The following is a 24,961-nucleotide window of genomic DNA, read 5'->3' as shown; positions in this document are numbered from 1 at the left end:
CTACCTTTATCTACTAAGGTACCTGTAGCCACGCACTCACGATATCCCCTCCGGTTACCGGACTACCTACATCGTCATCCTCATCACCATCACCGTTACTTCCTCAATCCTTACACAGACGGCTGACGTTCTCTATTGACAAGTTCCAGCCGATACCGTCTCATGGTATGGTCCCTTCGCCGGGCGCGCTTCACCATGGCTTTATTCTCTAGGCCCCAAGCCTACACATGTGCCCGCTGCTTGGTGCTTGCAAGCACCAGGCGCACCTTCTCCGCTTCCTCTGTCGCCCGAACCGCAACGACACAAACACGAGGTTTCAACTCTGGCTTCACAAGCAGCTACGATCCGAATTCCGAACACGGCCGAGGCCCCATGTTCAAAAAGAATAGTTTTGGGGTTCCTCAGTTCTACCCCCGAGACCTGAAGAAGCGGGTTGACGATTACGTCGTTGGGCAAGACCGAGCAAAGAAGACGATATGCTCCACAATATTTAACCACTATCAGGGCTTGCGGAGGAGGAGACATCAGGAACATGAGGAGAGGGTGCAGAGGGAAAAGGCAGAGCGACAGCGGTATGCCCGGGACAGGGACATCCTTGAGAAGCGTGATACCCATCCTGTTCAAGGTCAGCGCGATCGTTACTCTGCCTTCCAGCGCTTCCCAGCTGATGATGAATGGCCTCCAGACGAGTTCCCTGGTCACGCTGAAGCTACACAACACTTGGGAGAGGGTTACGGCTCTTCCAACGGGTTCGATGGGTCTTACCTGTCCGAAGAACCCCCGGCTCCCCCGCAGGTCAAGATTGATAAGAGCAACTTGCTCCTCATCGGTCCTACTGGTGTCGGAAAGACGTATATTCTTGAGTGAGTGGCGTCTGTAGAGGCAGTCCAGGCCAACAAGTCTAACACTTCCTAGGACTTTGAGCAAGAAGCTCAACGTGCCGTTCACGATATCCGACTGCAACTCCTTTACACAAGCCGGCTACATCGGTCAGGATGTGGAGACATGTGTAGAGAGATTGCTGATTGAATCAAACTACGACATCAAAGCGACCGAACATGGCATCATCGTTTTGGATGAATTCGATAAGCTGGCCAAGAGGGAGAGCATGAATGGCCGGGATGTTGGCGGAGAAGGTGTCCAGCAAGCTTTACTCAAGCTCGTTGAGGGCTCCAAAGTGACCATCAATGTCAAGGACAATCGATCTTCGCGGTCAACACCACCCATCACCACCAACTACACGTCCTCGAGCTCAACGTCGGCCCCCCAGTCCACTCCGCCGCAGGCGAAGGTCGACCAATACACCATAAATACTACAAACATTTTATTTGTCTTCTGCGGCGCCTTTGTTGGTCTTGACAAAGTTGTCGTGCGGAGAGTGTCGAAACCCTCAATGGGCTTTGGGTCCGAGTTACGAGGCAAGCAGAGCCTTTCCGGTAATCAACACGATTTGCCGCGCCACCTGTTTTCGCATTTGCCTCACGTTAGCACAGATGCGTCTGCATCTTCATATACCCCCCTCGACCTGACAACACCGGTCGACCTCCAGACGTTCGGTTTCATTCCCGAGCTGATTGGCCGAGTTCATAACATCTGCGCTTTGAGTCCTTTGTCTTTGAGTGATCTCTACAGGATCCTTACAGAGCCACGAAACTCTCTAGTCGCACAGTACACTGCACTTTTCGAAACCTACCCTTCCCGCCTGCACTTTACCAAGAAGGCACTATACGCCATTGCCGAAAGAGCTGTCAAGGCTGAGACCGGAGCCCGTGGTCTGAAGATGGAAATGGAGCGTGTTCTCGCGGAACCGATATTTGACGCCCCGATGCCTTATGTCTTAATCACTGAGGGCTGTGTGAAAGGCACCGAGAAGGCCGGTTACTGGGGCAAGGATGGCCGCATGGAGTTGGAGCGAAGGATGGCAGATGAGGACGTCGAACCCAGCTCGCGCATTCCCGACATAACCTTTGAGCAGTTCCGGGAGGCCGGCCAGAGCGGCGCTTGAGGGCCGTCTTCCGGGCATATTGTTGTCATGGCCCATTCGGTGTGTATCTGCTGCTATGTTTTTAGGGAGTAGTGGTGTTGATGATGATGATCCACGTTGGAATATAAACACTTCGACGAGGTGAAGTTTCAGTGATTTGCCAAATATTCCCGATTATCATTGCCACGCGTCGTTAGTGTTTGGTAATGCGTTTTGAGGGCGACACGACAAATATACCAAGGATCTCGACGGGAAGTCGGCTATTGATGCCATGAGCAGGGTTCTGATACATTTATATCATGGTACGAAAGTCAAGAAAGATGACTGGCTGTTCAATAATGCGGACATCTTTGATGACCGCGACCTGGCAGCTGCCGTCCTTCATACTTCACTCGCTAAGCGCCTCAGAGAGGAAACTAATGCCCTTTCAACATCGAAGAAGCGCGTTAAGTTCGCCAACGACATCAAATCGGAACCAGATGCCTCGGATGGCAACAACTTCCTCGAAAAGCTAGGCGGTCAGTCCTGCCAGTCTCGCCAGTCTGCCATTTGCGACAAATTCAAGGTCTTGAGACAGGTCGTCCGTGGCGTCGCTCGAGACATCGATAGCATTGAGGAGGAAATGAAAGTATTTCCTAGTTTCATAAGACATGAATATCTAAAGGAATTTCTCATAGTGACCGTCGCTGAGGTCAATGCAGGCATGGGTGTCGACACATACATCGGGATGTGGAAGATGGCAGGTGATAGATATCCTGATTGTCACAACGGGACATGAGCGGCTTTGCGTTTTCCTTGCGTTTTCCTCTACACTTTGGAAGCACACGCCTATAGTGTCGCAAAGACACCCCGTGAGAAGTAGCCACTCAGCCCAACAAACGCACACAACCAAGCAAGGCATGATTTACACCAAAGGAAGATGTCAAGCATGGAGGAACGAAGTATCTGACATCAGGCGGCATTGATCGATATGGAGCTCGCATGGAAGTGACACTAGTTTGGTACGGGCTTGGAGTGATTGAACGAGAGCATCCGTTTTTCCTTCTTCATATTTTCTTTTCCAGGGGAGGGAAGCACCCTGGGTGGCCTAAATGCCGATATCCCCGGGTCAAGACAATCCGTGATAGCTTCTTTTCTTCCTCACGCATGATTGAGACCAATCACATTACACCTTCTTTTCATCGCCCCTTTGATCTGGGTTAATACCTCTGTGATACTAGAAGTACTATTGTGTACCTGTCCGACTTTGGGAGGGACCGCCTTGGATATTTACCTCAGTCGCTCGCTCCGGCCAAGTACATCTACGCCGCTCTGCTTAGTCGGTAGGTGCCTGGGTACGTCTATCCGTGGATGTCACTCACACCCCGGGTTATGAGATACCGTCTCCTGAATTGAGACCACCTCTACTCAACTTGCATCCCTCAGTTAGTCTCTTGTGGCAGTCTGTAGAGCATATTCTGTTAAACCTATTTTGTTCTAAGTGCCCACATCCTCATGTGTTCAGTCTTCCCGTTTTTTCCCAAGTGAAGTTGAAATTTTATTAGTTAAAAAGTGCAACAGCGGTGCACGCTGGCAATAGTGCTAGCAGGTGTATAGAGGATTAGGTAGTTATCTAGTGTTTTTATCACTCTAGACCCTATAAGAGGTCTAGCTCAGTTCTGGTTTAATGGTATTATGACATGCGTAACCTAATAGGTAGCACTTCTAGTCTATGCTATATCTTAATATCTTAATACTGTATACAGGACTTGATAATCTAGAGCAGATGTTGAATCAGACTTTAGGCGTATTACCCAGGTATAAAATAGAGGGGACTGTACACGTAAGATTCCCGGATACTTTCTGTATGTAGAGGTAACAGCTCGGCCGGTCCGTTAATCTCATACTGGGTAGCATAATATAGCAGGACACGTAGGCAGTGCAAGCACTAAGGGGGGCTTCTTCCAGCTCTTGAGTGCTTGTGAGCCTGGAAAAGGCCACAAGGCCCCAAAATTGACGAGACTTACCCGCAGTCCCCACGTCGAGTGCCGGGAAAGGAATAGAAAAAAAGTTTCCAGTCATTTCCTAAGTGAAGCTCCCAGTCTCCAATTGAACCCGACGCGGACCCGGTGTATCCCGGAGGAAGGAGCTCGACCAAATCGAGACTAGCGTAGCGAGGTAATTTTTCCCAATCGATTTCCGGTCACGTGACACCCCGGAGCAAAGCTCTTACCGACGAAGCGTAGATTCCGAGCAAAACTGCTCACTGTTCCTCCCAAGTCCTCCTCCAACTTTCAACCATCACCTCTCCACTCCCATCCGAAGTCGCCCTTATTCATCTGTCAAGATGTTCAAGAGGTTGGTACCAATTGCCTGATCGACTTATTGAACCCTCTGGTGTTCAATTGGCCCCAATTGAGCTAACCAACCTTTCGCAGCGGCATTTCCTCCTTCGCCCGGGCGGCTCGCCCTTCCTTCGCGGCGACCGCTTCCCGTCGCGCCATCAGACCTTCTACTTTCAGACTCCCTGCCACCAGCAGATTCGCCAGCACCGCCGGTGTCGGTGATGGAAAGATCTACCAGGTGAGTGTTGGCATCGCCCATCCCTTCCGCTTGCCCGAGGGTGAAGCCGGTAACTGACAACAATCCTACAGGTCATTGGTGCCGTCGTCGACGGTTCGTAACCGAGAAAAACCCTTCAAGGGTTTCAACTTCATCGCCGAAGCATCAATACTGACTCATGGATGCAGTCAAGTTCGACACCGCCAAGCTCCCTGCTATTCTGAACGCCCTCGAGACGACAAACAACGACCAGAAGCTGGTCCTGGAGGTCGCGGTACGTACCTGGACGGACACGAAAATATCAATCGCAAAAGTCTTGTTTCATCTAACACGTTTCGACAGCAACACTTGGGTGAGAATGTCGTCCGCTGCATTGCCATGGACGGTTCGTGTTCCCGCCTGAAAAAGTTTTTACTACGCTCGTGCTTACGTCGCCCTAGGTACCGAGGGTCTCGTCCGTGGCCGCCCTGCCACCGACACTGGTGCCCCCATCACCATCCCCGTCGGCCCGGAGACTTTGGGCCGTATCATGAACGTCACTGGTGACCCCATTGACGAGCGTGGCCCCATCAAGTCCAGCAAGAGACTGCCCATTCACACCGAGCCCCCCGAGTTCATCGACCAGTCCACCACCGCCGAGGTTCTCGTCACCGGTATCAAGGTTGTCGACCTGCTCGCCCCCTACGCTCGTGGTGGAAAGATTGGTCTCTTCGGTGGTGCCGGTGTCGGCAAGACCGTCTTCATTCAGGAGTTGATCAACAACATCGCCAAGGCCCACGGTGGTTACTCTGTCTTCACTGGTGTCGGTGAGCGTACCCGTGAGGGTAACGATCTGTACCACGAGATGCAAGAGACTTCCGTCATTCAGCTTGATGGCGAGTCCAAGGTCGCCTTGGTCTTCGGTCAGATGAACGAGCCCCCTGGTGCCCGTGCCCGTGTTGCCCTGACTGGGTAAGTTGCTCTTACTCTCTGTCCTTCAATACCTCCTGTTGGACAAGTCCTGGCTCATCCCACTTGGTTTTTGTTTCACTTTCCGTTCTCTTTCACTTTCGTCCAATCCTTTCATTTCGTCGCGCTCTTCGTCCCGTTTCAATCCATGGCGTTTCCCATCTCAACAAACATAACAGTGTGCTAACAAACAATCAGTCTGACTATTGCCGAGTACTTCCGTGACGAAGAAGGACAGGATGGTGAGTTCTGAATAACGGTGTGACTTAGGATGAAATCTGGCTAACGACATACCAGTGTTGCTCTTCATTGACAACATTTTCCGTTTCACCCAGGCCGGTTCCGAGGTGTCTGCCCTTCTGGGTCGTATCCCCTCTGCCGTCGGTTACCAGCCCACCCTCGCCATCGACATGGGTGGTATGCAGGAGCGTATTACCACCACCAAGAAGGGTTCCATTACTTCCGTCCAGGCCGTCTACGTCCCTGCTGACGATTTGACTGACCCTGCCCCTGCCACCACCTTCGCTCACTTGGACGCCACCACTGTCTTGTCCCGTGGTATCTCTGAGTTGGGTATCTACCCCGCTGTCGACCCTCTTGACTCCAAGTCTCGTATGCTGGACCCCCGTATTGTCGGCCAGGACCACTACGACACCGCCACCCGTGTCCAGCAGATCCTCCAGGAGTACAAGTCCCTCCAGGACATCATTGCCATTCTGGGTATGGACGAACTTTCCGAGGCCGACAAGCTTACCGTCGAGCGTGCCCGTAAGATCCAGCGTTTCCTGTCGCAGCCCTTCACTGTCGCCCAGGTTTTCACTGGTATCGAGGGTAAGCTCGTTGACCTGAAGGAGACCATCAACTCGTTCAAGGCCATCCTCAGTGGTGAGGGTGACAACCTTCCCGAGGGTGCCTTCTACATGGTTGGTGACTTCGCCTCAGCCAAGGAGAAGGGTGAGAAGATCCTTGCGGATCTGGAGAAGAACTAAACGACTCGCGACGAAAATACCAAATCACGTCGAGAGTGGGGCACTAAGCCTGTGTATAGAAGAGGAACGATGGAACGGGGAGGTTTCTTAGCTCAATTCAAGTTTCTTTTGTGAGCTGTGTACCAAGAAATCTACTTAATTCCTCTTGTAGTTGAGAGAATCTCCTTATTTCTTCAGTCATTGTTCCTCTCGCAAGTGATTCATTCCACTGCCTCCCGAGTTTAACATCTACCAAACTCAACAGCTGCAGGCATAGGAAGCTACCCTTGCCATCTACTCTCGAGTCCTACGTATTGCCATGTCCAGACGTCGTGTAGACGCTCTGCCAGAAAGTGCAATCCGAGGTGGCGTAGCCAACGTCGTCATGCTCCGTTAGTATTGTACTACACCTTACCTAGCCCTTAATCACAGTGCCACAAAGCCATAGGATGGAACATGTTCTTGCCCCGCGACTAGATAGCAAAGCGGTTCGTATGCTCCCTAGAGTAGCGTTGAGGCTCCGCTTTTTTCTCGAGTTACAATCCGAGCTCCACAACACATCGGCCCAACCACCCAAGGAGACTCGACTGTGGCTTGTCTTATGACATCCGGGTCTACTTTGTACGCCTACCGACGTGTGGTCTCGCGAGGGGGGGGCAAGCCCTCGGGGAGGCTGCGGGGACAGCCGGCCCTTTCGGACGCGACATTTATAGACCGCATCAAGGTAGAACGTCACAACTCGTGATGTCATCAATGTTTTGTTTCAGACCAGCACTACGTCCCACATTACGACGTCTGGCTCCCCGCTGCGAAGGTCTTACAAACGTTGGTCGATGACTGGAAACATCGACAATTGTCAGAGAAAAAGCTGAGGCTGCAACAGTCGAGTCGCGTATGCAAAGTTGGATAAGCTTCTCAGAGGTTTTGCGAGCAGACCTGCCACAGACGCAATGGGCCGCATCGCTGTAGACATTCACAGGGACGAGACACCTGTAAATAACGACATCAATACCGCCGCCAACGCCCGCGTCTTGTACGACTTCAACATCCAAACGGCCCCTATAGAAAGGAGGCGGCTCAGCTGGGGCGTGATTATAGAGAGCAAAACGTATCAATTCAACCATTCTGATCCTGAATGTGTGCCTGTAGGCCAAACGCTGTCCCCTGATTCTGTCCTTCTATTTGGAGTTGCCTGATGGTCATGATTGCTTCCACCAAACCACGATAATATCAAGTCCATCCCCCCAAATGCAACGCCCCGGTTGCGAATAAAAGACTCAACCAATACAAACAAACGAAACAAGAAATAGAAGAGTACTGTGTTAACGAATCGAGCGTCTTTATCCTCCTAAGGTCTCGGGTCGCCCTTGTAATCGAAGAGTGTTATTCGCAGTTTAGAAGAATTCTGTTGAAGACGGAAGATTTCGTCGACATGTGCTGATCGGTTATCTTCTCGAAACACGGTCATCTCTTTTAGCCCTCCGCACAAGAGTTTGAAATGAGACTTTCTCATCCTTTAGTTGAGAGAGACAAGTATTACTTTAGGATCATGTTGTGCTCTGCCTGATGCAGTCTGGGAGGCTCCGGTCTAGGCTGCAGCTGAGGAAATGGCTGGTTCTGAGTGACTTGCTCTGTCCGTTGGTCCTGGAATATTCTGAATGTATGCGAGTTCTAGAAAGCTCCGCATAGCCTAGTCTATGATTGAGAATGCGATCTCGCTGCAAGCCCAGTCCAGGGCATCCCTCCTGATCCTGACCTGCGACTGAGCTGTTTGGGGATGCTGGGGAATTCGCCTGATCCAGTTTGTGACCGAGACACTAACTGCTGGTTCTGAGAGGCTCTTCAGAGGGGCAATAGTATTATTAGCCTGACTGACATCACTGTGTTGTACCTGGACGTTGGAACCAGATGCGACTTTCTTAGCATGGTTGGCCTGAACCCAAGAGGAAGGTCTCTTTAGGGTGTTCTTGGCTGTATTGGTAGACGTGGGTTTCTGCTGTTGCTGCTCTGATGACCTTGTGTTGTTGCTAGTCGTTCTCTGATCGCTGTGGGATTTGTCGTTAGAACCAAGGAGACTGCGATTATTGTATGCCTATTTGACGGCCAAGGGAGACAGGGATGAAATAGGCTTTTGTTGATTGAGCAGATTCTGCTTCTTGACTAGCGTAAGAAGTGTTGAGATCCTCTTGGGTTAATTTCTTCTGCTTCGCCAGTGCTATTGCGATTCTGCCCATGGCCTCAGTTGCTGATGTGTTCCTCAGAGTCAGAAGCTTTCCGTGGACGTCACCCGTAAGTAGGAAGACAACAGACCACAATTTCTCACGATCGACCTTCTCATTTTCCTTCAGGTCCTTAGCGATGGCTTTTTTATCCCTGTGGTTGGTGAATTGCAGAGTGGTAGGCTGGTCATCTTTCTTAAGCGTCTTCGTTATTCCTCCCGGGGTTGGAATCAGTCGATGAGACAGGGGATTTGCTCCAACGATGCTGGTGAATTCAATTCATTTTTTGCGTAAATTCCAGGGTCTATCCATCTGAGACTCTCGCTTGGAATTCTTGCGGCCACTTCTTAGCCGTTGCCTCCTGTTGCTCAGATGTCGCAGAGCTAGAATCAGATGATTACAGGCGATGAACCCTGTTGATGAGTGGTGTACCCATCTTGACTGATGATCGAGAAAGATCGGGCTCATGCGACTCGCTCTCGCTATTAAAGAGGTTTCTAATGCTTCCCTGTGGGCTGCTACCGATAAACGTTTTCGGTGCACCCATCATGACTGCTGCTGATCTCGGTGTCTGTCATCGATTTGGGAGTAAGAGGGAGGAATTGTTAGGGTACACACAATGATTCTGAGAGCTACGAGGATGAGAAGGTCAATAGGTTAAGTTGAAGCGATGAGTTGAAGCGATGAGAAAGTGAATCAGCAGAGAGGGCAGAAAAAGAGAAAAGAAATGTGTCATGATAATATCGGGAAGGAGGCAGTCAGGAAGGCACGGACGGGGGTTTATGTACACGGGCGACCCATCAAGACACTCTTTGAGATCAATACAAAACGTGTCTCATTACCATTGCAAAGCCACCATTACAACTATCATCTCTACTGGATAACATGGGGTATCAGCGTCACAAGAAGAACCTTCCCGTCCCGCGTAGTCTCTTGTTTCGTGCAACTTGATCAAAATGCCCGTTTTCATCCCTTTTCCAACAAGATACCCAAGGCGGGAGGGGGGGGGGGAGGCTCCCCCCTTCCCGCCTGCCAAGGTTCGCACACGTATTAATTTCCTTCTGTATCATACTCGTGTTCTTTCATCACATTAAGGCTCAGGGAATGGCCGCATCTTTCCCGTTCGCTGCGGGGCCATTGTTCCCAGCTGCAGGGGCAGCCGAGGCAGGATGGTGCCCGATGCCGAGGACTTTTTGCAGGCTTTTCCTAATACCCTTCCCAGCACTCTCATCGTGGTTGTCTGCCTTCTCACCCCTGCCCAGAAAACCAAAGCTCATCCTACGAGTATGATTCTGGCCCTGGCCTTCCGTCGCTGACTTCTTCTTACGCCGCACGGCCACGATGCCGGGCTCTGCAGCTGAGGGCCTTGGCGGCCACTCACCGTCCCGCTTCCAACCCACCACACAGGCCCGGATCATGTCTGATAGGTTGACAGGGCATGACGGTGTGAGGGCGTGGACTATTACCTTCTCATACAGCGACATATATACAGCTGGGGTAATGGAGGCGCGCATTGGGTTGCCTGGCGGGAGGAGTGGCGCAGAGAGGGGTACAATGGTCTCGATGGGGTACGTCGTCGACGCGGGGGATGCAGCTGACTTGTGGGATTCCTTGGACTTTTGGGCCGTGAGTTCCTTGGATGGGTCTTTAGAGAGGTCGGAGCCGTCCGACACGGCGGTGGTGGCCTCGTTACTGGGCCGTTGCTGCAAGGAATGCAAAGGCGGCGTTGGCGACGGTTGGCCCGAGGAAAAGGAAGTACGGAAGAATAGACGGCGAGGGGATAGAGGGGAGAAAGTCTGCGTTGGGGAGACGGGTTTGGTGCGCACTCGCACTGTCCTGGCACCTGTCCAGACATTGCGTCTTGCCTCGAAGCAGGCCAGACCTTCATTCCATGCCATCTCCTCGCGAATGGCTCGCCTCCTCCGCGCACGCTTGTCTGCCACAGATGCCTTCACAGCTGCGCCAATCGCGTCGGGGCTATCGAAGCGGAATGGGGAGAGCGACACGGGCGGTTCCTCATCGGACAAGTCAGACACCCATTCCAGACGGGGCTTGAAGCGGGCTAGGTCCTCTGAGACAGTGCTGTACACCGAGTCGGCGTCGCTGTCTTCCTCTTCCTCGTCGTCCTCGTCGCTTTCCATTGACTCTACAGCCTCGTCTTGTGATGTTGCCGCCGCCGCCTCAGCTCGGAGATCAGAGGTTTCTTGATGCACCTGATCTACACCTTCTCCTTCGGGCGGCGCATCGGCAGCGGGCGGCACATGATCGTTTTGCGGGCAGGAGGCGACTGGGGGCCAAACAAACTCCCAGTCGTTGCGAACCTTGGCGGCCAGGTACTTCTTGACGGCTTCCTTTTGCTTGTGCTTGTCTCTGCTAAGCAAATCGGGGTCGTAGTCGGGCAGGTCCAGGGTCAGAGGCTGCTGTGACATGGACAGGCGGAACTTGGATAGCGGCGAGCGAGGTGATTTGTATATCTCTGAGAACAACATTTTGGAAGTCGGTAAGGAGGAGGGGTTTGTCTTTGGCGGAAGTTTGGCAAAGGACACGGCAGACGAAGGAGAGGCAGCAAGAGGGGACATATGAGAGGGCTCCTGGGAGGGCCCGGGAGATGTCTTTATACGATGTGCAAGTGAAGCCAGGGCGGTATTAGCCAAAGTTGGAGTAGCAGCGGTGGCAGTCGCAGTCGCAGTTGCGTGCGGGGTGGGCTGGTTGTGCGAATGCGGGTGCGGGTGAGTGTGATGGAGCTGTAGCTGGGGCGCGCCGGTGTCAGGATCCGGGACAGGGTCTGGGGTTGTGACCGCAGCCGCGAGTGGCCTGATAGCGATTTCCAAGGGGGCTGGGCTGTCAGTATCCAAATACTGTTATGAAAATAGCTTACAGAGGTACAGAAATAGGTAGTGAGCGGTGGTGCTTCTTGTGCAACGCAACGCCCTTTGGTCATGCAATGTGCATTGGGTCCAGGGTGGGAACATGAATGCGGAGAAGAGGAGGGTGGAATGGAGTTTCGGGGGGGAGGGAGGCAGGCTAAGACGGTCCAGAACCTTTTCTCTATCTCGTGTTTTGTGTGTCCCCTTTCTATATTGAGAGCAGATTGGAAGATGCAGACGAGAGTGGGAGGGGGAAAGGTGGAGGAGGGAGAAGGGTACCGCCAGGCTGCGACAGGCACTTGACCAAAGTGCGGCGGACGGGTGGTCGAAAGAGATGCCCAGATGAAAGACGAGGAGGAGAAGGAGGCAAAAGCGACAAGGCAAGCTTGGCTTAGCGTCGTCAACTTACCTTGATTTGATGGATGGGCTGTGGCTTCGTCGCCGGGGGCGAGATGTGCAGTAGCAGCTAGAGGCGGAGGAGGGCAATCATGCTGGCCCGGCACGTCAACTGGCGGAGGCAACGCCATGGCTTATATTATATATCGGAGGCAAGCGAGTCGTGGTACCAGGTAGATATCGGCCAGTATGTAAGATAACCTAGTCGGGGAGATGAAGAGGATGGGAGGACAAGGGGAAGCAGGCCAAGGGTCCATCCATCCGGCAAGGCAAGAAAAGTTGGAGGGCGAAAAACCCAAAGGCAATTCTGACTCTATTTTCTGCGGCTTACGCTAAGTAATAGTAGTTGGAGCACAGAGCACAAGCCCGCCAGGGCCTAGCGTATTCCTTCCCACCATCAAAAAGGCAAAAGGTAGACAGGGGCTCACCTAGGAGCGAGTGACCTCAGTTCGCCAATGTCACTCGCAGTCAGTCACTTGCAGTCGGGATATGCCCTCTCGGCGGCTGCGATTCCACATTCGGTAAGTCAGTTGAGCAATGTCCTTCTATCGGCCAATGTCCGCAGGAGTGCGCCTGGATGGTGGTGGTGGGGGCATGTTGTTTCCAATCGCAGATGCTATTTGTCTGTCTTCGCTGGCCGAGGTACAAAGAAGGTACTGTCTGTGTACGTGCACCCATAGTTAGTGTACTGCGTAAGGGAGACTGGCAGAAGCCACCGGAAGAGCCCACTGTCTACCAGCCGAATGCACGAAGAGAGTTTGGCCTCAAGTACGGATACTGTACCATGCACGGACGCACTAGGTGGGGTTCCCATGCCCTGGCATATCGCGTTGTCGTTGTCGTTTTGAGTGCTTCAAGTTTGAGGAAAGATGCTTCGGTGCTTGAGGCAGTCCAGAGCTAGAAGCCCGTCAACCGCCAATAGCGCCTTTGGTTGTCTTGCACAGACAATGGCCCTGTCAGCACTTGTTCTTTGACACGAGTACGGAGCCCACAAGGCCCGGTTGTGGCCAACAGACACAGGCCTGTCTGTGTCTTGCTCCAGGTGGTTTCTGGCGAGCTGCAGCATGCCGATATTTTGCTTGCCTCCTCCATGGCCGAGTTTGCCAAGCTGCTTGCTTCCCCCTTAGCGTGCTGGTGCTGCCATCCCTAGGGTTCTTTGCCTGACTGCCCGGCTAAAGGCAGGAGCAGATCCGGGGGTTAGTACCTAGTGTAGGCGGGGAAGGGCTTTTTCTTCGTTTCTTCGGTGCACAGTCCAACCTAGGTACCTAGCCGGTCTGGTGATTCTCATATACCTACTGAGCATCTGCTTGTACACTACAATGTACGTGCAGGGCCCGCGTTTGTCGTTGGGCGTGTCAGATGCTGACAGGAGCAGAAAGCAGGACGGTCAATCATAACCAAGAGAGGCCTTAATCATGACGAGAAGCTTTTCCCCATCGGACAAGACAAGAGAGCTCATTCGCCGATGAGCTCAACGGCCAAGATCTGTGTTCTTCCAGAAGATCGTCTGCCGGCTGCGGCTTCTTTCCTCTCTGAATACAAAATAATATTCAAGACTGAGACGGAAAACCCCAATTTGAAGGCGACGCGTCGACATCGCACCACTCACACATATTGGCAGCAGTCAGCCCCGGGTGATGACACACGTTGAGGGGATCCTCGGGGTTGACTGCCAAAGCAGCCCAAAGCTTCAAAAGAAGACCACCGCGACTGTTCTTGGTCATAAATCTTGGCTGATGTTTCCTCTCGCGTCCGTCCCAAACCTTCCCTGTCCCCACTCTCTATCAACCAACAGACGAGCGTTCATCTAGGTAGGTACAACAGCCTTGGAGTTGTGCAAAAGAAATGCGGAGACAGGACTGATCGCATGGGAAAAGCTTCGACTCCATTGGGAAAAGTCCGGGGCGGGTGACCACATGACCCCCCATCCGCCTCTGCAGGGGTTCCAACCCACCACGGACAGGTCTGATTACCTAACATCACCCGCAGATGTGGTGAAGATCGTCACCCGCTGATCATCACATCACCCCACGTCCTCATTCACGTCCTTATGCTGAGCGCTGAAGTCGCATAAGGACGACCGGTCGGCCCTGAGGTCCAATGTCAGGCTGTTTTGTTCCCCTTGAGCGACGTGCCGCTCCTAGCCTCGAAAGCAACCCTTGAACGTCTGGCGACGAAGTAAAACGCGTCAAATAGTATATGGCGTTCATGCCATTAAACAAAATCTCTAGACCCAAACAAGTAACACCGGTTCAAGCTGACCTTGTGTTCTGCATGACAATACCGAGCGCCGCTCACTGCAAGGTGCTTCTCTTCCTCCACTGTGACTTTTCTGGTAGGGAGGGCATTATACCCTTTCTGACGGATCTCCAATGCCCATCAACCCGACTATGCAACCTCCTCCACCATCTTGCCGGATTTCAGACCCTCGGTCACAAATACCTCGCCTGTCGGTCCTCCGAGCATCTCCTCCGGCACTGCGACCACGCTTCCCTTCTTGGAGTTAACCCAGCGGACAAACGCGACGTCGGGCTTCTGCGACTCGCTGCTGGGCGTGTCATCGCCGACGCCTTTGCCCTTGGTCTTAGGTGCCTGTTTCTTCAGCAGTTTGTTGATGGTTTCCATCTACGTTCGTGTTAGTGTGCGTTCGACTAATGACTACACCGCCGAAAATTACTTGCCTTGACTTCTTCGTTGCGCTTGTCCGATAAGTTTCGTCGTCGACGGGCCATCTCAAGCCTTCTCATCGACAGCTCTTCCGCTGTGAACACCTTCTTCGCTTGAACCTCTGTGATCGCTATTATTAGCGCAGGGCCCACCCAAAGCATGCCTCGGATTCGTTGCAAGACTTACCATCCGAGAGCTTCATGTACTGCTGTGGCTCATCCTCGAAGCGGGCACGTTGCCTCCTCGTCATCTTTGTCAAGTCAGGAGTTCCTTCGCGACTGCCGAGTTCACTGTCAAGCTCTTCACCCTCAGCATCCGGCTGCACCGTCTCATCGGCGACCTCGATCTCTTCCTCCTCGCCTTCAGCGTCGTCTTCCTCGCCCTCGGCATCTTCCTCTTCGCCTTCGGCGTCCTCCTCGTCCTCGTCATCGTCCTCATCGTCCTCATCATCGCCCGCACCCCCCACATCGATGCTCATGTTCATCGTGTTCTCAGGGTCACTGACTTCAATTTCACTGAGCTCCTCCTCGTCATCGTCATCATCCTCGATGACCCTGGCGGCTGCTGGTCGCCGAGGAGCAACTTTACCGGCCTTGGGCAACGAAATCTTGATGGTGGAAGCAGCAGGGGTGTCCATGTCAATGTCACCATCAGCGTCTTCCTCTTCGCCCTCAGCATCGACATCCATGTCGTCCTCGTCGGCATCGGCATCAGGCTCCTCCATCTCGTCGTCATCATCCTCCTCATCGCTGTCAGACTCGACAACATAGCTCTTCTTGGGACCACGGTTGCGTCTGCCGGCGACAATCTCACTACCATACGAGGCCCTGCTGTTAACCGAGATGCTGTTCCCCGTCGAGTTCCTTCCTCTGCTGGTGGCTTCACGAAGCTTGTTGGCAGGCACCTTGACAGTGAGATTCAGGTGCTCGCTTCCGGGAGAAGACGGCGGGCCGCGAGAAACACCTGAGGTGCGGCCCTCTGAGCGGCGAGCACGGGTTGACATGCTGCTGTTTCGCTCGCTGTCGGCCCAGTCAGTAATCTGCTCTTGGGCCTTCTTGGCCGCCGAACGGCGAGGCCGGGAAGCCATTGTGGGGGGGGGGGGGGGGGTATCGAGGGAACGTGGTCTCTTGCGGGTTGGCTTGGCAGCGACGTCGCGAGAGTCAAATCCACGGGTGCAGTTTGTTGCTGGATGATGTCTTGGATGAAAAGGTTTGGGGGCTTGTTTTGGATAACGGTGGAGAGTTTTGTTTTTGTTTTTGGTTCAATGTTGAACGTGGGAGGTTGAATTAAGGTAAGTTCGGGGGGCCGGGCAGACAAGGTAGGGGAAAGGGGAGGTGGCACTGCTGCTAAGGAATCCGATCCCTAGACACAGAGAGATGAGGTAAGGCAATGTAGTCGGCCGGAGATGGATGGTAAGTTGCACGCCAAGGTAGGTAGGCTTTACGCCTCTTCCTTTTTTAATGAATCGCACACACGTGCGGGCGCTCTATTTTTTTTTTTTCGTTTGTTCCTGGCGTTCGGTTTCTCAACACGCGTCTACTTTCAACTTTCTCTGGCCGAGCCAAACTGGATCTAGATTTGCGACATGCACAGCGGCCGATCCAGCCTCTTTCTGCTCAGAGATGTTGATCCGCAAACAAGAAGTTACTGCTTGCCTCACTTGACTCGGCGCAGGTAACCGGATACGATGGCTGATATACGACGAAGAGACACCGCCGAGGCTAAGGGTGAGGGCAATGATGATAAGGTGCAGTAGGGGGGAGGTCGAGAACGGAAGCAAAAGCTAAAAGAGAATGTCGCACCTGAGCTTACCGATTGGTATACTCCTGGAGTGATAGATGACGGCTAGCCGCAGCAGCGAGAGAGACGCGCGCAAAGGCAACGGACGGCAGGTGGGTTTCCTTGTTGGCCTATCGCCTCACAACTGGATCCAAGCACACGGCAAGGTTCCTGGGAGGACAGAGTGGTGGCTGTAGCCAAGCCAAGCAGGTGGGCGTGGGCGTGGGCGATAAAAAAATAAAGAAAAAAGTAGAGACGACCCCCTGAAGTGAGACTTGGGAATGGTTGGATCTCGTCAGCTCTCGCGCGTGTCGCCTTCTATGTCTCTCTTCCGCGTCTTTGCTAAAAACCCTTGCTCTCTCCGTGTCCGGCGCGCGCTGCTTTGTTCTGCGTCCTGGTTTCCCCTGCTTAGCGATTCCACTGGAGACACATTTACCATCAACTCGAAGCGGGCAATTAAACTGAGAGATCTCACCTGGAGAGCCCCCTGATTTGCGGGCGACGTTCAGGTCGGCGAAGGCAACAAATAGTTAGAGATCGTCGTCGATGGGCGAGCGAGCGAATCAGATGGCTCCGATGAAGGCGCTGCGGTCGCTTGAAACAGAAGGGGGGGAGGGGGGGGGCTTGTCAAAGAGTGCTTCGAATCCGCGACGGGAAGATGGATGACTTGGGCGACTGCGGACAGCTGAGGTGATGCTCAATAAGATGCTGTTCGAACCATACAGTTGGACTACGGTTGATCTTCACTTTGGGTTGAGCATTTCTCTCTTCCAACAGCCACTGAAGTCCACTACTGAAGCGCCGGATGTCCAAAACGGAGCCCCGTCCCTGCTGGTCGCCATGGGCACCGTGCATTGTGTGGTTCCACTTCCCACCGCCGCAAAAGCAGACCGGCCAAAGAAAAAAAGAAAACGACAACGGTAGTAGGTAGCGCACCGTCGCCCCTGTACCAGTACCGTCATGAACGTCCAGCTCTTCCGTTACCGCACTAGCCGAGGCATGTGCTCATATGTGCCGAACCGCCAACCATCAACACACACCTCCGGACTCTACGTCCGGTTCAACCTCGTCGCGGTATTGCGCGCGCTTTGGCATCTTTTCCTCAAGAAAGCCCTTCCAGGTTCCCCAAAATCAGAGGCGCAATCATGAGCGACTCCGACGACAATAAGAGCACGCCCGGCATCCCAGAATGGCAGCGTGACCAAAAGACGGATGCCGAACTCGAGCCGCAGACCCAACAGCCATCACAGGATGCTGTACCGAACGAGCCCACCAGAGAGAATAGCATCGAAATTGCTCGCAAGTTTCTGCAAGATGACGAGATCAAAGACGCGCCGAGGGAGGTCAAGGAGGCATTTCTCAAGACCAAGGGAATCTCTTCTACAGATATAGAGGAGTTGTTGGGCAGCTCGGTACCCGAACCAGCACACGACGTTGGTCTCTCTGCCCCGCCCATGGCATGTGCTGCCCATGACTGACAGAATACTACTAGACTACCCAAACAGATCAAACATCGGCAAGCTCAACACAAGTAGCGGCAACAACGACACCCAAATCACAAGAAGTCCCGACACCACCGCCTAACAACGAGGTCTCTATCCCGCGCCAAACAGACCAGCCCCCCGTCGTAACCTACCCCGAGTTCCTCACGAAGTCGACCCGTCCTCCGCCCTTGGTCACCGCCAACGGAATCCTTAACACACTATATGCCTTCGCCGGCCTCTCCACCCTCCTCTACGGCACGAGTAAGTACGTCGTGGCGCCCATGGTCGAAACCCTTACCGAAGCGCGCTGTGACCTCCACGACACCACGTCCAAGAACCTCGCCAAGATCATCGAGAAGCTCGAGGGCGCCGTCTCGGAGGTCCCCGCCCCTAAGGCGACCGCCGGGAACGGAGAGGCGTACAGGGACGACGCGAGCAGCTCCAGCGCAGACGACCCGACCGAGATGTTCCACCGCGACATCGGCACGCAGACCTCTGTCCCCCCGACGCCCAGGTTCGGCGAGCCCGGCTTCGGGATGACGGGGACGGCGGCAGAGCATAGGAACAGGTCCGCGAGCGACTGGCAGGCCGACAAGCTCGCGCGACTCAAGAGCTCGGCGGACCTGCTCAAGACAACGGTCGTCTCGGACGCCGAGGACCTCGCAGACCTGAAGTCCAGGATGGACGTGCTCAAGGACGACCTCGTGCAGCTGGCGTATCCGAGCCCGCAAGACTATGGCAGCTACTCGCTCTACGGCGGCCCGCGCAAGAACGAGCCGGAGGACGAGATCAAGAAGGCGAGGGATAACATCCGGAGGGTCAAGGGCGTGCTGCTCAGCACAAGGAATTTCCCTGCCTCCTCGAGGTGATGCCTTGGTGAATGCAGGGCTCTCTTGGAGGCAGCGGGGTTCTGACAACGGTTGTATAATGACAAGGGGTTTTGTTTGTACCATACAATGAATGACTAACGGGAATAAATGACTTCACTTCCTTGGACCACACGCCCTTGCTGGGTTGCATACCTGCTCGAGGAGACATCAGCGCACTAGATGCTTCTTCTTCTTCTTCTTCTTCTTCTTCTTCTTCTTCTTCTTCTTCTTCTTCTTCTTCTTCTTCTTCTTCTTCTTCTTCTTCTTCTTCTTCTTCTTCTTTCTTTCCCTTCTTTTTTCTTTCTTTTTGGAGGGAGGTTACCAACAGAGAGTACTGGTGGGGGTAGTTTGTACCAGAAATTGCCCTCTTTATTACACCGGACGGGAGGAACGGCTAGATAGGCCTAGGGATACAGCTAGGACCCTTTGATCACGGAAAAGCGGCTAGTTAACTACCTCTCTGGTTCTCATCACTGCGCTTGTCCTTTTTGTACACCTGTTTACATTTGCAGGCAAAAAGTCCTCGTTTCCTGCGTGGGGGGGCTCTTGCAAACTTACCTCGAAAACAGTTACGGTATTTTTGACCTGGTGGCTGCTCGTCCTGTGTCGGAAAACAAGTGGTCTTCTACAAGTTCACTTCCAGTCAGATCAGAGGCTTTCAACAATATTCGAAGCTCTTCAATTCATCTGTGCCAAATGTCGTAGTGATGAATTCTTGCATGCCACGCTTGCAACAGTATGGTATTAGTTTAAATCAATACACTCGGGTCCACGAGCCTCCCAAGCCATCTAATGCGCATCCATCGCGAAGATGCGTCTTATCTCTCTATCATAAGTGTACATGTCCTGCCAGTGTGTACAAAGCAATCTCTACCTTCAGTCTTTGCCCTTCTCTACCGTACCCGCCCCCTTCTTGTTCCCGACATCGGCTGTAATTCGTACCAGCTCGAAGATGCGCTTCCAGGAAGAGACATTGACGTGCTCAAAGTGTCGGCCCTCAGCCACCTGCTGCTCCTGGTACCATTCCACGGTAGGCTTGAACGTGTAGGGGTACGCCTCACACTGATGTTGTTTGTCAAGGTTCACCACCCACTTATAGAACAAATTCTCGTATCGGCTCGGCCGGATAGGTCTATACGCGCGGGGCGGATGGAAGATGATCTTGGTGTCACCGCCATGGTTCTGGAGACGGCTGATCCGATCGATGCCCGCTGCATCTGAAGCAATGGGTCCTTTTGGAGCAGGTGCTGTGCCAGGATTGACTTTGCGGAAGCCCCTGGAGGCAAGGTGAGATTCGACCGCAGGAAGATATCCCTTAGCATCCCTCATCATGGCTTCCAGGTTGGCAAAAGTGACATCGATCGGTGAGGTGTACTCGGCGGGGGCCGATTCGAAGCCTCCAAGCCAGACCTGCTTCAGGTCAAGACCTCGCTGCTTGGTTATCCCTCTTTCCCGTATCAAGTTAATTAGGTGCTGCTGAGCCGGGACGAGCTGGGATTCGTAGAGCTGAGTTACCGCCGGAAAGCGTTCCTTGGCCGCAATGTCCCAGATGAGAAGCTCTGTACCCTCCCACGGCCTAATATGCGGTGCCTGAACTCGCCAAATGGCGAGCCACGGGTGGCGCGCGGGCGGTTCGCTCTGGGAGTCTTCGTCGGGAGTATAAAAGAAAGCGAAGTACGTGTTGAAGACGGTCGGCCCACGCACTTCATTTGGGACTCGGAAGTTTGGTTGGTAAAGGGAGAAGAATGGCCAGGAGAACTCTATCCACCTGTCGAACGTTGAAAACCCCCGACGGCTATCCTGGTAGGAGTCGGCCGTATTGACAATGTCTTTGTAATAAGAAACAGGAAGGCCGTACAATTTGCCAAACGCACAGATCCTGGGACCCTCACATTCCTTACCCAGATCCATCAACTTACTTTTAAATGTGTGAGCAGCTAACCCCCCGAAAATTTGGGTTGCATTGTCTTGAGGTTCATGTATAGTGTCAAGATCGCTTACAGCCGAATCCAGGCGATGAGCGCTGCCGTTTATCTCGGCTCCTGGGTCACGCGCTGCATCCGGGGGATAGAGGGGGATGTCGCGATCTTTGATGAAATGAATGTTGTTGGAGCTACCATCGGTGCCCAGAACATGGAACTTTCGGAACTGGTCGAATCGTGTCTGGGACCAACAACCAAACCAATTCACAAGACTTTGCTCATCGTTGGCGTCGATGGACTCATCAACAAAGATGATGGGCTCGAGCTGCTCGTCGGGCACAATTCTGGTTCGAACAGACGGCTGAAGTCCGTCAACAATAGCCCAAGTTTCAAAGCGAGCTGCACATTCTTCCTGGTCAAGGCCCGCCTTCGTCGCTACCTTTCTTGGTTCTGAGGATCTGTACAGCCGGGGTGCCCTCTCCGCCTCCACCAACAGCGCATTGCGATGACTGGATCTATCAAACGCAAGGTCTCGCAGGTATTGAACTATATTTGCAGCGGCCACGATCTTGTGGTTGTTGTAGGGCTTCCTATGGGTATTTTTGTACCACTCGAAAAGCTGGAGAGAACGGCGTGGCTCAGAGACCAAAAAGCTGGGTGTAACCAGAATTGCGTTTCCATGAGGGAAAAGCCTCGTCAACTCGATAGTGCCAGGTGCTGCCTTGCGGTGCGTAGAGCGGATAGATGGATACAAGGGATGCTGCTGAAGCGACTCTCCAATGCACCAGAACCAGTAAGTCACACTGTTACTGTGGAGGAGTAGCTTGAGCAGGCCAGGAAACCGCCGGAGAGTGTCGGTAGCTGTCTCGTGGACAATGATGACTCCTTGCGTAACTTTCTTTGGGTTGGTAAAAGCGGCCCAGTCGCCCATTGTCTTAGTGGAAAATACCCTGCACGTAGGATTTTCCGCACGAAGCCACTCGCTCACAGCATCAAGCAAGAGCTTCCTGGACGGGGGAAATGCCAAGTAGAAGTTGTGGTGTCCATCTACAACTTTGGGAGGGAGAAGTTGGCGATAATCAAAACGGAGAAGATCCCGAAATATTGCAGTCCGCGGTTCTGTAGAGCTTGAGGGGATAACCTTCATCATCGGTAAGGGCGTCGTGGCAACAGGCTGCGGCTTGTATATAACGTATCGCAGCGTGACGTTTGCGAGGCTCGTGACTTCGACTTCAGCCATGACTTCTTTCCATTCCTCGCAATCGGCGGGGTAGATGATAATGAGAAAGTCTTCGTAGAAACAGGCCGCCCCAAAAGACCCAAGTCGTAGCCGTTTGGCAGCTCTGTCGACTGGTTCTTGGTCATGCGGCATCTTGGGCCGGACACTGCCGTGTGATAGACATCGTTCTACAAGAGATATTTTTTGGCTTACGAAAGTACGGGCAGTGAAAACTCTGCTGAAACTTAGCGAATCCATGTTGACAAACTGTGAATGCCATGGATCAGTATCAGGTCTGACGTTCTCGAACGTCATCTGGATGTCCTTGGTTCCTGACGGTCCCAGTATAACAGCTTTGTCAAAACTCTGACCCGCGCTTCTCGACTGATACTGTGTTATTGATAGCTTGCGAAGAATGGGCTGGGGCTTTTGAGGTGAAAGAGATGGCGGAGACGGTTCTGGTGGCATAGGAGGCGATTTGAGACGTTTCGGGTGAATCTCATCAACAGACTCTGGCTCATTGACAAGAGGCAAGTCTGCAAACTGAACAGACTTCCTTTTCCCGACCATGGGCCGTGTAGGCTGTGACTCGGAGTTTTTAGGAAGCGTCGAGTCCGCTATATCTGAAAAAGCAACACTGGACTCGCTGGCGGACGCCATGGAGCCATCGGCCGAATGCTTCAGGGCAGAGCGAGAGACGACATTCAATGTCCCTGAACTCGAGCCAGCAGGGGGGCCGCTACTGATGCTGAATAGCTTGGTTGGGACAGTGCCAGGCACAGTGTCCGCCTTATCACGGCTTTGCAATTCGACCTTTCGTCTTATTCGATGGTTTGAAAACATCCGAGGGCCTTTGGTTGAATCCGTGGCGTTCTGCACCAGTGAACGACGTTGCTTGATTTGCTTGCCGGCGGCAAAGACGTTGATGCCCGCCCCGCTGTTTTGTGGCCCGAGCATCGTCCTCGAGCTAACGGTGGTCTTCCTAGCTTTGTGCTGCGTGGGTGCTGCGGTGGCAGCCTTGGTTGTAGACTTGCTGACCACGGGCCGTTTCACTGTTCCCTGATGCCCGTTTATTGCTGTGGCGAGAGAGGATGGCTGTGGGCGTGGCTGTGAGATAGACGGGGAAGCCTTTCTCTTCGACGACCTGGGCTTCTCCGTCATCTTCACTGTCGTCTTTTCTGACATCGTGGTCTGTTTCTGGGGGGCTGGCTTTTCTACGGCGGCCAGTTTCGGTGACTTCTCCGGCCGTCTCTCTTCTCTCTCATCGGAAAGGACCGCGTTTTCTTGTCGCTCAACATGTTTCGGAGGCGGGAGGATGTCGTTGAAGTCGTTTTGTCCAATGTCTTCGTCGCTGAGGTAGTAGTCCGCTTCGGTTTCGCCCTCCCACAGCTTGAGCTGAAGGCCACGTCGCTTCCGCTTAATGTTACGCTCGTGGTGCCGTTGATATTTGTCCTCTTGGCGCTTATTCACGGCCTCTTGCCAGGCGGCAACGTCAAAAGGCTCCTCCTCGCCTCGAGCTTGTCTTGCCTTTGTATCTCTCCACTCCAAAAGCAGCTCATCCGTCATGTTTTCTTTGGGCTCCCACGTGGCTTCCTCGATGGGATAGCCGGTCCACTCGACCAGGTATCTATCCGTTCCATCCTCGCGAGTTTGGGCGCGGATACCTTCGACCAACCATTCCTCATCTGAATCATGTTCGGATAGTAGGGTAGAATTGATGGAGATGGCATCATCGTCTGAAGGAGCATCGTCCGTTACGAACAAGCCAGATACATCCATGGCGGGCTCAGTTCCTGATGTCCATGCTTCAAGGTGTATATCTAGAGGCCGAGTTGAACAGCGGGGCCAATGCGAGTGACGAGTACGGATACTTGGAAGCTTATTTAGTAGAGCGCGTCCTCAAAAGGTCATACAAGCGAGAGAAGACCGAAGAGTCGAGGAAGTTGTATAACGCATTGATGGAACAAGACGCACCAAGTACAAATGCGGTCGCAAAAATAAGAGGTGTTGTTGCTGGTGGAATAAGTGAGAACCTCTGGTTACCTAGGTAGGTAAAGTGTATGAAGGAAGCTCTTCTTGACAGGTGAGTGGAGATAGCCAAACCTATGAAATGTTTAGCAATGTCGGGAGCTTGGGAAGACACTAGGGTAAGCACTGACCTGACAAAGGGACACCTTCAGTGCTTGTTTTATTTCGTTTTGTTTGGTCTTGCCAGGAGGGTAGAGAGTCGAACGACAGGTCAAGTGGAAAAGGGAGAGAGGGAGAGAGAAAAGAAAAAAAAGAGAAAAAAAGGGAGCGAGATTCTGTGCCGTATTGATGTGAATTTAGAGCAAAAAGAAATCATTAACCATCGAAGGCAGCACAAGGTGACATGCATACAGACATGGATATAGTTCCCTATTGCCTTTAGTGGCCCCCGGGACAGGAAAAAACAAGCGCAATCTAGTTCTCATACCACTAACTAAAATACTAGCAGTGTGTCAACAAACAATTCAACACTTATTAGATAGATACTACCATACAAGAAAAAAAAATAGAAAAATAAATAAACCAATGTAAGGCTGTTTTATCTACCATTGAGTACGTTTTCCCTACCAGTCCTACCAGTCAATTACTTATTGTAGCGGCCGGCATCGAATCGAGATTGAAGTGTGCCAGTTTTGTTTCTTCCCTGGGTGGTGGTTTACCTACTGATGTTGATTGTGCGTCCGTGCACTCGAGGAAGGTACCCTGATCAAACGGAGAGAAAGAAGGACTTGGCCGCCAAAGGAAGACCTGCGCAGGTAAGGGACTACCGTTATCTAACATCATTCTGCAAGCCGAGCCCCAATTTACTTACCTACATACAGGTACACTACCTACTTACAGTATGTAGGTAGAAACGGTTGTGCTGCCTCATCCCAGTATCATTTGGTAACCTCGTCCATCTTACGAGTACCTTGTATCTTCATAGCCGTTCTTCATCATATTCAGCTGGGTTTGAGGATCTTCATCAATACAGTACATGTGCTCTCTTTGCATCTTTCAAGGAATCCAGGCCTCATGACAGTCGTATTCGGGCCTGACGTCTACAGCTGCCCCGTTGCTGTAGGCGACTT

At 52.8% G+C, this 24,961-nt stretch overlaps 7 protein-coding genes across 7 annotated transcripts; 4 read left to right on the top strand and 3 right to left on the bottom strand.

Moving 5' to 3' along the window:
* Nucleotides 1-195: 195 nt before the first annotated feature.
* On the top strand, nucleotides 196-2,005 carry GLRG_08083 (ATP-dependent Clp protease; the record flags this gene model as incomplete). Its single annotated transcript, XM_008098768.1, has 2 exons — nucleotides 196-863; nucleotides 916-2,005. 2 exons carry the CDS (start codon nucleotides 196-198, stop codon nucleotides 2,003-2,005), a joined length of 1,758 nt encoding a protein of 585 aa, XP_008096959.1.
* A 250-nt stretch (nucleotides 2,006-2,255) lies between these two features.
* GLRG_08082 (uncharacterized protein) lies at nucleotides 2,256-2,762 on the top strand (the record flags this gene model as incomplete). Its single annotated transcript, XM_008098767.1, has 1 exon — nucleotides 2,256-2,762. The coding sequence occupies one exon, from the start codon at nucleotides 2,256-2,258 to the stop codon at nucleotides 2,760-2,762; it is 507 nt and encodes a 168-aa protein (XP_008096958.1).
* Nucleotides 2,763-4,310: 1,548 nt separating this feature from the next.
* GLRG_08081 (ATP synthase F1) lies at nucleotides 4,311-6,462 on the top strand (the record flags this gene model as incomplete). Its single annotated transcript, XM_008098766.1, has 8 exons — nucleotides 4,311-4,321; nucleotides 4,402-4,546; nucleotides 4,618-4,639; nucleotides 4,714-4,799; nucleotides 4,868-4,910; nucleotides 4,966-5,476; nucleotides 5,672-5,715; nucleotides 5,771-6,462. 8 exons carry the CDS (start codon nucleotides 4,311-4,313, stop codon nucleotides 6,460-6,462), a joined length of 1,554 nt encoding a protein of 517 aa, XP_008096957.1.
* Nucleotides 6,463-9,757: 3,295 nt separating this feature from the next.
* On the bottom strand, nucleotides 9,758-11,149 carry GLRG_08080 (uncharacterized protein; the record flags this gene model as incomplete). The annotated part of the gene is made up of 1 exon (XM_008098765.1): nucleotides 9,758-11,149. The coding sequence occupies one exon, from the start codon at nucleotides 11,147-11,149 to the stop codon at nucleotides 9,758-9,760; it is 1,392 nt and encodes a 463-aa protein (XP_008096956.1).
* Nucleotides 11,150-14,311: 3,162 nt separating this feature from the next.
* Nucleotides 14,312-15,677, bottom strand: GLRG_08079 (uncharacterized protein; the record flags this gene model as incomplete). The annotated part of the gene is made up of 3 exons (XM_008098764.1): nucleotides 14,312-14,548; nucleotides 14,605-14,711; nucleotides 14,777-15,677. 3 exons carry the CDS (start codon nucleotides 15,675-15,677, stop codon nucleotides 14,312-14,314), a joined length of 1,245 nt encoding a protein of 414 aa, XP_008096955.1.
* Nucleotides 15,678-17,514: 1,837 nt separating this feature from the next.
* Nucleotides 17,515-18,722, top strand: GLRG_08078 (uncharacterized protein; the record flags this gene model as incomplete). Its single annotated transcript, XM_008098763.1, has 2 exons — nucleotides 17,515-17,802; nucleotides 17,862-18,722. The coding sequence occupies 2 exons, from the start codon at nucleotides 17,515-17,517 to the stop codon at nucleotides 18,720-18,722; spliced, it is 1,149 nt and encodes a 382-aa protein (XP_008096954.1).
* An 876-nt stretch (nucleotides 18,723-19,598) lies between these two features.
* Nucleotides 19,599-23,642, bottom strand: GLRG_08077 (chromo domain-containing protein; the record flags this gene model as incomplete). Its single annotated transcript, XM_008098762.1, has 1 exon — nucleotides 19,599-23,642. One exon carries the CDS (start codon nucleotides 23,640-23,642, stop codon nucleotides 19,599-19,601), a length of 4,044 nt encoding a protein of 1,347 aa, XP_008096953.1.
* Between the last annotated feature and the right edge of the window lie 1,319 nt (nucleotides 23,643-24,961).

The sequence above is a fragment of the Colletotrichum graminicola genome (genome assembly GCF_000149035.1).
Source record: "Colletotrichum graminicola M1.001 genomic scaffold supercont1.36, whole genome shotgun sequence".
In the NCBI taxonomy this organism is placed as follows: Eukaryota; Fungi; Ascomycota; class Sordariomycetes; order Glomerellales; family Glomerellaceae; genus Colletotrichum; species Colletotrichum graminicola.
Note: the sequence above shows the minus strand (reverse complement) of the source record. Positions and strands in the feature narration are given on the sequence as shown.